Source organism: Mercenaria mercenaria, chromosome 2 (assembly GCF_021730395.1).
Source record: "Mercenaria mercenaria strain notata chromosome 2, MADL_Memer_1, whole genome shotgun sequence".
Lineage (NCBI taxonomy): Eukaryota > Metazoa > Mollusca > Bivalvia > Venerida > Veneridae > Mercenaria > Mercenaria mercenaria.
Genome location: NC_069362.1, coordinates 21,435,261 through 21,446,616, shown reverse-complemented (window position 1 = coordinate 21,446,616; position 11,356 = coordinate 21,435,261). Strand labels below are relative to the sequence as shown.

The following is an 11,356-nucleotide window of genomic DNA, read 5'->3' as shown; positions in this document are numbered from 1 at the left end:
TTATTAGTATGCATGTCCTGCACTGCACAGAAATAGCAATGTGGAGTAGATTGACATTAACTCCTTAGGTGTAAGTCACACTACACCATATAGCGTTAACGGACGCCAAATGTATATAAAAACTGTGACAGAAAGTTATCCGGTGACGAAAGGCATTCCCCGCTGCTGCTCGATGCTCTCGCGATCGGTGTATTGGGCGCATAAAGCACACAATGACCACAAGATTTACGCATATATACAGGACGAACAATGTTCAATTAACGGATATCACCGTACTAATAACAGACTTGTACCGTGTAAAACAAAAGCGCAACGCATGAGAAACTGACAAAACGTTCTTGTCAGTTACCGTCCGTTGAACATAGGTTACATCCGTTGCATCATCCGGTAGTAGTCCAGCCATGAATCAGGTCCATCGGACAAAAACGAATGTGAACCTGACAAGAACGGATGCGAACCGGTCAAGATCAGAATAGGGAACGCACGAGTAACGAACAAAACACATATCAGCGCACTGCTACTGTACATCTAACGGACAACTTTGTCCGGTGGTGTACGTTCTAAACTTTGAACATGCTCAAAACCTTCCACTGGATTGAACGAATTTCGCAGAACAAGGAGTGCAGATGCCGCATGAGAAACGGAAAAGAAACGCATGCGAATGGAACGAACGGATTGGAAATTTTGTTATACGTTAAACATTCGTTAACGCTATACGGTGTAGTGTAACTGAGACTAACTCTTATAATAGATTATTTAGTCAGGTTAAGTTATTTAATTATACTGTTTTGAGAGGCTAGATCTTGAAACAAGCTTTCCAACTTATATGTACAGAATAGGAAAATGCATGATGATTTCAACTTTATTTATTGTAAACATTTTTTTACAGGAAAAAATCATTTTGCTATTGAAAGAGAACTGTTTTACTGAATCAAAGCATTATACTGAACAATACCAGCTGTTCAACATATGTAAATATTTCTAGAAATATTTAATTCTAGTGATACAGTAATTAAGAAATAATTTACACCAAAGCAGTGTTTTAACATTATTTATGCATGATAGGTGGTTATACATCAGGTGTAATAATTTCACAAGGGCGCAGCTCGAGTGAAATTTTTTCAAACGATTATTACTGCCAGATTGTATAAATAATTTTGCTATAGAAAATTTTCTTTCTAATATGTCTTTGTCGTAAAATTTAGATCAATATTATGGAACTGTTTCTTTGTGTTACATACACAGTGTATGCATGGCGTGTCATCACGCTCCTTTGTTTATACACACCAGGACTGGAAATGATAATACGTCTTGGGGAAGAATTCAATTTGGGCGAAAATGATGGCAAGTTATTCTGTAAAGCGAATATACCAGATTAGTATGTGCGTAAATTAATCTAGACAGTTGTGCAGTGTTACATTTCATTTTAAAAATGCTATAATGTAAAATACTGAATCAAATTTGAAAGCACTAAATGGTGCTAAATATCATGTTGATATGATGTTAACATAATAACGTTGTGATGAATAATGCATTGCTAGTCATATTAGAATGCATGAATTTTTAACTCTGAGGAAAATATCATGTCTGAAATACAGTTTTTATAATTCTCATAAAACTGATACACTACAAATGTAACTAAGCCAAAGAATATAATTTATAAAGATACATTGTGATTGGCTAGCCATTTTTGTTCAGTGTAATTGTGAGTCTGAGAAATTACTGAAGTTTAAAAGTTTTAAATAAATAAAATGGAAAACAATTATGTGTTGTTTCTTAAGTTGATAAATATTTTCATGTATTATTGAAATGATTATCAGCAGATAAAGCAGTTTCATTCGTTATGCTATGCTCTGTACAGTGAACACTTTTGATTACTGTGAAAGAAATTAAAGGGCCCACTTCTTGTGTCCAGCCATCAAACACCATGTTATTTTAATAGATACATGAAAAATATTTCCTTCTAAAGAAAAATAAGCTCAAAAGCAAAAACTTTGGATGACCTATACATTGTAAAGGCTTACTTATAATGTCACTTAGACTCTTTTCGAAGTCACAAAGTTTTATAATAGTAAACAAAAATGACTGCGAAAAAGTTATAAGTGACATGGTTTTAGTAAGGTTCATTTTATTCAATGATTTCAAACACTACAAAAAACTGGGTACAAAAAGATGAATTTTATGTCCCTTTATTAATAAAATATAAAATCACTTAGAATTTTGTCGCACTTAAATTTTTGCAAATTTATATCTATTTGGAGTGCGAAAAAGGCTAAGTGACATTTTGATTAAAATTTCTTTTCTGTCAGACATTTCTTTAAAAATTCCACTAGATTTAAAAAAATAAAGTTGTTTTTAATCAGATTTAAAAATATTACAACAGCTGTCAGAATTATAAAGCAACAGAAATGTTTTTTCCTTCTCCTGTAAAATTTCATGAAATGCACTTAGCACTTTGTCGCACTCACCCCTCAATATAGTTCAAACTTTTTTGGGGTAAAAAAAGGCATTTTCATGCTAGGTATTGCTTTTATTTTAAATTTAATCAGTAATAATATCCTTCTAGAGTATTTTAGAAGAGGTCAGATACATGAAAGATGGTTATATGTAGTTTTGTGATGTTGCTTAGTCACAGCTGAGGATGCTGGGAAAGTTTGCGGAAGAATACATTGTTTACAATAGTGATGTCATTCGAAGTTAGCCGGTGCTCTTGCATTATGGTCAACATATTGTTTTTTTTTTCTGTGCTTTCAATAGGATTTAGATTATTTTATACAAGGAATATGGTCTGGCAACAAGTGAAAGAAAGGAAAAGTAAAATAAAACATTGTAGACTTTGACAATTAAATACGACTCAAAGAAGAAATGTTTTTAATACCGTCATACCTCCAAAACCATGCAACTTAACCGGAAACGTTGAGCCATGCGATTTCTGCATCGTGAAAACCTTATCTTGCGTACGTTTTCATTGGGGATTTTCTTATAGAAATACTCATAATAAGCTTGGACGTAACGGGACAGTGATAGTCAAAAATTGTCACGCCGTCCCGAAACGTACATCCTGTCATTCTGACTGATTTTGATCTAAAATAAACGCGCCGACTGTCCGAAACAGTGCAACCTTACCGCAAACGGTGTCGTAATCGGTGCGTCATGCGATTTCTGCCACGTTCGAGTTATTTTGAGTAGGAACACACGAGCCAAAAGTAAAGAAATCATACATTTGGACAGTAGAAATTTATGCTGGTATTGGGTAAGGCAGTTATAATAAGTTATTTAGTAGCAGTAGCTGAAGGTAAGTAGACAGCTAAAATGTAAATATTATTAAGCCGTTGTCTTTTGTCCATTAAAGACCCTCTGTTTTGTTCTACCATATACGTTACAGACCATATATTAGTTTGTGACCAAATCATTGATGTTAACGTTTGTGATTAAACTGCCTCGCTGTACATGTTGAAAAAGCGGTCAGGTAAGAGATAAATTTATTAAACCGTTGACTTTGGTACATTAAATACGTTCTGTTTTGCTCTACCATATAGGATACAGACAATATATTGGTTTGTGGCCAAAATATTGATGTCAACGCTTGGTATAACCTTTTTTTGCTGTGGCTGTTGTAAAACCGATTTCTAAGGAGGCGACATTGGTCGAACGGAATTGAACGGCAAATGTCATACTAGTTTCTTGTTTCGAATTGCTGTGACTCTGGCTGTGCTTGATGTTTCCTTTACATGCATGTTTAAACAACTGCGTAAGAAAGTAACTCCGTAATATATTTTCGACGGTTTAATCTTGCGGATACTGCAGTTAAATTGATTCTTGAGTATTTCATCAGCATACATATCTTACAGTCCGTCCAGTTAATTATTTTCAACCACAGTGCTAAACCTATGTTATGTGTTTTGTGACTTTATCGTTAGAACGAAGTCATCAATGACTGAATAATTTTGCAGTATATTCATTCTTGAGATATTTGATTGTGCGACGTTAAACTCAACAAATAAATTAATATTGATTAGATATTTGATTTTCTTTTGTTAAGATGTTTGTGTATGCAGCTTATACATTCTCTTGTCATAGGCGTGCAATTTTTTTATAATATATTGTTGTCATACTTGAGCTAAGGGAGAAGCACTGTCGATCCTAACAGTACACTACAAATAGCATGATGGCATGAGAAGCACCGCCGAATCAAACAGTACAGTAGCAGTGATTTTCACTTTGAAATCAGATATGAAATAATATCAAAAGGCTCAGTTTGAAATTTTTAACTGTTCTTGTAAAGAAAAAACTCAAAATTATACTTTCATATATGGGACAGTTTTTTTCGCCTGCTTGAGCCTTCTTTACTCAATCATGGTAGATAATTGAGTACAAGAAATTTGCATCCAGGACACTCTAAGTCGTTTTCTTTACTGCGAGAACTGCATTTTCTAAAATCTATCTAATACTGAAAAAACAGAATCTGTAACTTTCAAAAAACTTCTGAAACTTCTGAAACTGCATCTTTGGCATTCTAAAGTCGTTCTTATACTGCCGTAATGGAGCTATAGAACCGTCTGTATCATTTCGCTAGTCAATTATGAAATTTAAGTCAACTGCATGACTGAAAAAGTTGTTAAAGTATCTCAAGTAGGTCTTTCCCTTATAACCAATAGATTTCAACCTATTATTCATCAGGAAACTAACTATATCTATAATGTTCTTGTAAAAAATGGAACATCCAGCGATAACATAAGCCCGCTAAAAACAGATGTAGCTAAGATTAAGGTCTTATCTAAGAAGATCCTTTGGAAGCACAGAAAACAGCTAAGCGAAATACGAGACACGAATTTGACTGCTTTAGATGTAGCAAATCTCTTATTAAATGAAGAATGATTTAACTGAGTACGTACAGCTATAATCAAAACTGAATACCTTGCAGTAATGTTCAGTCGTATGTCAAAAAAAACTTCCAGTTTTTTCGGTAGTAAAAATATATGCAGCGTTTAGCTATTCATGTAGTAACTGTGTATTACTTTATATAACGCATAGAGGGGGCCTCCGTGGCCAAGTGGTTAAGGTCGCTGAATTCAAATCACTAGATCTTCATCGATTTGGGTTCGAGCCTCACTCGGGTCGTTGAGTTCTTCATGTGAGGAAGCCATCCAGCTGGTTTACGAAAGGTCGGTGGTTCCACACAGGTGTCCGCTCGTGAACAAAGCTGGAAAGTCGCCATATGACTTATAATTGTGTCGGTGGGACGTTAAACCCAACAAAATAAATAAAAATTAAATATATAACACATAGAACTATAAGTACACATAAACTTGTACATTATTTATTTTCATGAACTGTATGTAGTAAGGAATTCGTTATGTTTACTTAAACGTAAACCTACATTGTTTGCAGGTCGTTGAAGTATTTTATATACATGCAAAATGTATGCACGAATGTCGCGATCGATAAAGCATTTTTTCACCACGCCCAGCCTTTAGAATATGATAAGAGGAGTAAATTTAATATTCTAGTATCAAATATTTTATGTTGTAAGCTTTTCATATCTCGTTCAATAAAAATCCACTCAAGTATTATTACGCAATAAAAATAGAAACGTGTTACAAAATATTGAAATAAGTGTTTGTACATAACATTTACATGTGAACATTTGAATTGCAGGCAACATGGAAGCAATATTGATCATTTTTCTTATGGTCGTATCATTTGTTGTTATTTCAAGTGCATTTTCCTGTGGACCAGGTGGAATATGCTTTTGTGAGGCTTATAGTCAGATGGATTGTTCCAAAACAAAGTTACCAATATTGAAAGTATGTGGATTTATAAGAAACTCATCTATTTACAATGTTTCAGTCCTGCGTTTGGAGCTGAACGACTATCAAATCATTAAAGAGTTTGACTTGGAAGGATGTGATGAACTGAATGAGTTGTATCTGGGACAAAATGAAATAAGTCATATAGAAAACGGTTCGTTTGCCAGATTTAATCGTCTTGAGCTACTTGATATTAACGACAACACTTTGGCTATATATGATGGAACAGTTGAACAAGGTTTTAAATTTCCGCTAACAACAAAGACTCTTAAACTGAATGGAAATTCGAAAGCAGATACAAGTGGACAAGCATCATATCCGGATTTATCTTATTTAAGTAACCTTGAAGTTTTGTACATGGATGGACTGAATGACAAAATGTTTTCAGAGTACTATCGCATGTTAAAGACATTACAAAAATTAGTTCTGTCTGGATTGAACGGAAATTGTAACATCACTGTTATAACAAACTCTACATTGCAAAACCTTCCGCATGTGAAAATATTGAATATGTCTTCTTGTAACATAGAAAACATATACGCCGGGGCTTTTAAAGGCGTTCCAAATTTAGAAGTATTAGATTTATCTAAGAATTTACGCCTTGGATTTCGAATGTTGAGAAATATTTCATATAGCTTACAGTTTACTAGAATCAAATCGTTAAACTACTCTAAAGTTTATAATACGTTTGGTATTGGAACACAATTTAAACAGCGTGATGTTTGTTACCTTTGGAATACAACATTGAATGAACTTGTTTTGAACAGTAACCGAATTCAGTTAGCTGAAACAAATTCGTTGATACTTGTTCCAAAATCTTTAAAAATCCTACACGTAGAGGACAATATATTTACGTTTGCACCTTATCTACTACAATTGGCGTGTATGGGTAATTTGAGGGAAGTGTATGCTAGCGATCAAAATAGCGCTCATAATCCTCTTTTGTATGAAAAGGAACCCATTGAAAACTACAGCGAAATTATGAGATACGATTCTGATTGTCCGTATATGCAAACTGAGTTCTTACGAAATATTAGCAAAAGCACTGAACACTGTCCTTATTTTGAAAACAACGATATACATGTGTTCAAAAACTACCCATATTTTCCAAAGAGCTTAAAAATAGTGGAATTTGCTCGTAGTAATATGAAATATAATATTACAACATTTCTGGTTTTGCCAGTGTCAAACACGGTTGAACACTTGGATTTTTCTGACAATATCATTTATGCATGGATAGGGCCGATAGGACCATTTCCAAAACTGAAATATCTGTATTTATCTCGAAATTATTGTTCACATATTGGAGTTGGGTTTTTTAATAACTTTAAAGCTGTTGAAATTCTCCAGCTTCACGAAAATTTCCTTGGATTAATTCTTTCAAATGAGCACTATGGTCCCCTGATATTTGAAGGGTTAACGAATGTCAAAGTTTTGAACTTGTCATCAAATATCATATCGTACTTACCACCAACAGTATTTATGAACATGTCAAAGCTAGAAACATTAGATTTAAGTGTGAACAGCATCGAAACTTGGACTATTGATGTAAATACATTAAACAATTTGGTGCATATAAACCTGAAATTTAATTCTTTTCGCGCGCTCCCTACAGTACTTACAAACAAACTGGAATCAAACGCTAAACTGATGGATAAAATGTTCACAATTGATCTAAGGAACAATTCATTTACCACAAATTGTGACGAAAAAGTGTTTTTAGAATGGATGGTCAAACATAGAGATAATATGCTTCACTTTCAAGATTACATATTCCGCAACAAAACAGGCGCGAAACTCTCAGCTGAGCAATTTGTTGAAGCCGTTAATAAACTTGATACAGAATGTCGCTCGTACACAGCTGTAATTGTTTTTAGTTCAATCGGCGTCTCAGTATTTCTTTCAATTGTTGTTGGAGGTATCATCTACAAGAACCGATGGAAATTAAGATATTTAATGAGGATTACTAAAATCAGACAATTTGGCTATAACAGACTTAATAATGATCCGAATGAAGATTTTACATATGATACGTTCATATCTTATGCAAATGAAAATCTACGTTTTATTCTGGACAAAATTATTCCACATCTGGAGGAACAAGAAATGAAGTTGTGTTTACACGATAGGGACTTTTTACCTGGAAACAATATTGCAGACAATATAATTGAAGCAATAAGAAACAGCAGAAAAACTGTTGTAGTTCTGTCAAAAGAATTTTTGAAAAGCCAATGGTGCGTATATGAGTTCAATATGGCGAGGATGGAAAGTATTTATTCTCGAGGGGGTGAAAATTGTCTTGTAGTTGTTATGTTAGAAGATGTCCCAACCAGAAATATGACCACTGAAATGTTGCAATGGATAAAGTCCAATACGTATATAGAATACACGACAGAAGAAGAAGGGGAACTACTTTTCTGGGATAATCTCACGGAAGCGTTAAAGGAATGATTTCATGTCACCCAATAGTATAATATTATTAATCAAGGGGTTTGATATTGGTCTTGTACGAGGGTTTTCGTATTGGCCAACGGTTGTATTAAGATACATAGCTCTTGCTAAACTGACTTTTGTGATTTTTAAAATGCCTTGATTTGCAATGTGTCGCTTTCGCTTGACTCATTTTATACCCTGACATTGTATTATTGTAAAACCACCACGCCTATTTTCAGGTGTTATTTTATGCACGGAAAATCAACCACAAGGTAGTTCTGAACGTTCGGATAAAAGTAGAATTTGATTAAACCCTAATTTTTCAAAACTTCTGCATATAATACTTAGACGATTCGGCAAATAAAAAAGAAAGGGTCGTGTGATTGTTTTCTTGCTAGACTGATTTGAAAAGAACAGACATATTGAAAGTTTTTATTTTGGGAGTGTTTGGGAAAATCACAATTTTATTGAGGAGTTTACAATGTAGATTTTACTGAAACTTCTCAGGGTCGTAAATCAACTTATGGACTAAAGTATATTGAAATACAATGTATAGGTCCGTTTGCTTACTTTTGAGATATTTGCACACGATTATAGCATTTTAAGTTTTCAAGTCATCATTTAAAATGATTTACCCAATCAACATCTTTAGCATCATAATAATTATATCTTTAGAAAGGTAGTAACGTTATCATTTTGATATCTTTACATTATGATCATCAAAATATACACTTTAATTTGTCGGTCTATCTTTTAATGTAAAATGCATTATAAATGTCTACTTCTAGCTGTATAAAGTTATTTTGTTTTCTGGTAAAAATGTTACAAATGTTTACATAAAGGTAATGAATTTGTAATGGTGGTATGTTTAAGACATACATTTATCTTTTTTAAAGAATAAATTATCTTGAGCTCACGACAACTTATCTCGAGTGCTTGACATCTTATCTCGTGCGCACGACATCTTATTTCGAGCGTTCGACATCTTATATGTACGCTCGACATCTTATTTGATTCTTATATTAGGGCCCTTTGTGTGTGTTTAGGTCATCAATAAGAACATACGAAGAAGTAGATAATTAGAGTCCCGCCTATTTAGATGTTATTTAAACTTCCTACAAGTACAAGTTTATCAGCAGTGTACATAATTGGCCATATTTCTTCAAAATTGAACAAAATTAATGATGCTTACTGCATGTTAAAATAGCAACAAATCGCAGTTCGACTGATAACATCAGTTTACACATTGTTTGAAAAGTTAGAAAATTGCATGCATACTTTAAGGGGAAATTCTTTATTATATGGGCGAATCCTGCATACATAAACTTTATTTTCTCAAGGACTTAATTCATTCCTGATTCATAATGAAATTTTGCTTTTTATCAGTTTGTGTTTTTATATTACTAATCCGTAAAACGGTTTAAAGTATAAACGAAACAAAAGCAAAAACGGTGACCGTCGTATGTTTTTACTAAATGATCCGAATATACACGATGGGCCTTGATTTATATATATAGGATGTCGTTCGCACGAGATAAGATCTCGTGCGCTGGAGATAAGATGTTGTGCGCCCGAGATAAGATGTCTTGCTATCGAGATAAGATGTCGAAGGCTCGAGTTAAGATGTCGAGCTCTCGAGATAAGATGTCATGTGCACAAGATAAGATGTCATGCGATCGAGATAAGATGTCGTGCGTACGAGATAAGATATCGAGCGCTCGAGATAAGAGTCGTGCGCTCGAGATAAGATGCCGTGTGCTCGAAATAAGATGTCTTGCGCACGAGATAAGATGTTGTGTCTTCTAAATAAGATGTCATGCGTACAAGATGATTTAATCTTAAGAAGAATAAGGGCACGTGTATGTCCTAAACATATCACCGTAATTTATCGTGTTAAAATGGCATATATTCATTCAATGTATAAATGACATATATTTGCACCAGTATAGGTCTTAGCTTTCGCACAAAATAGACAATTTTTCGTTCTCAACAACATTTAGTAGGCATGTCCGACACTTAACTGGACGTTGACAAAAGTATCGCCTGTCATAAATGTCTTAACGTCTGAAGGACAAGGTCAACAAATCAAAATAAATTTCCGTCTGTCTTGAGCCTGATTCTTTATAACACGTACAATGAAGTTAAAAAATCGAAAAAGAATTAAAACATAGTACGGGGCGTTAATGACAGTGAAAATATAACAAGATCTTTTCAGCAGTTTATCAACAAATGTCATGTTTATGAAAAGTCTGTATTATTATTTCTTTATCAGTTAATCTCTGAGATTTACAAGAAATTTATTTAAACGTAAATATCTATGGCCTATCCACTTTAACTAGGATATTTAGTCTTCAATAAATTGTCATTAAATCAGATATAAAAATCGTCTGTATTATTTGCATTATGTAAAACCATTAGCTTTGTATTTTCACTATTTACTTTGGATTGTAAGTATGACTGTACCGGTGCTGACGCCTCTTTTTAGCAATGTGGAGTTCAGTTAGATATTTAAACCTTTGGCATTTTAACTATATACTGAGTTCTTAATGTTCCGTGTTCATATTGGCCAGTCTTCTTGCAGTTCAATGAAAATGTAAGCTAAACGATCCATAGAAATATTTATTTTTTTTAAAAATGCTTTAATCCGATCTTTGTGACTTTTTTCCTATTTGAATGTTATATGAATATGGGTCGAGGAAAACAATAAAATAAATGGTGCATGATTTGAAAAATTTGGTAGATGGTCAATATTGCTGATTTCAGTGACATCTGCGGTATTCGGGGGTGGGGGGGGATAATATCCGTAAAAATAGTAATATGGTACTCTGTTATGGTTCGAATCCGGTCTTAAGGCTTATCCGAATTTGTGCAACTTGAAATGATATCGACTTATTTTCCGCTTACGGTGTTAACACGCTGTTTCTGCATAGTTTACCTGATGAACAACGTACAGACAGATGAACAGATTGTCATTTTTAACGCTAGGTGTCTCTGTCAGGCCATTTGATAAATACTTTCTCGTAGATTTTGCGGGAAAATATTAGTATAAATACGATTTATGAATTTTACTTGTACATTTTTTTGAGAATATTTTTCAATTATATTGTGGAAAC

General features: G+C 33.7%; 1 protein-coding gene across 1 annotated transcript; it reads left to right on the top strand.

Moving 5' to 3' along the window:
- Window positions 1-5,659: 5,659 nt before the first annotated feature.
- Window positions 5,660-10,985, top strand: LOC123562605 (toll-like receptor 4). The gene has a single exon (XM_045355228.2). The coding sequence runs from the start codon at window positions 5,664-5,666 to the stop codon at window positions 8,259-8,261; it is 2,598 nt and encodes an 865-aa protein (XP_045211163.2). The 5' UTR covers window positions 5,660-5,663; the 3' UTR covers window positions 8,262-10,985.
- The last annotated feature ends 371 nt before the right edge of the window (window positions 10,986-11,356 follow it).

Coding starts and splice junctions, on each gene's coding strand:
- LOC123562605 (XM_045355228.2), top strand. CDS start 5,664: ATGGAAGCAATATTGATCATTTTTCTTATGGTCGTATCATTTGTTGTT.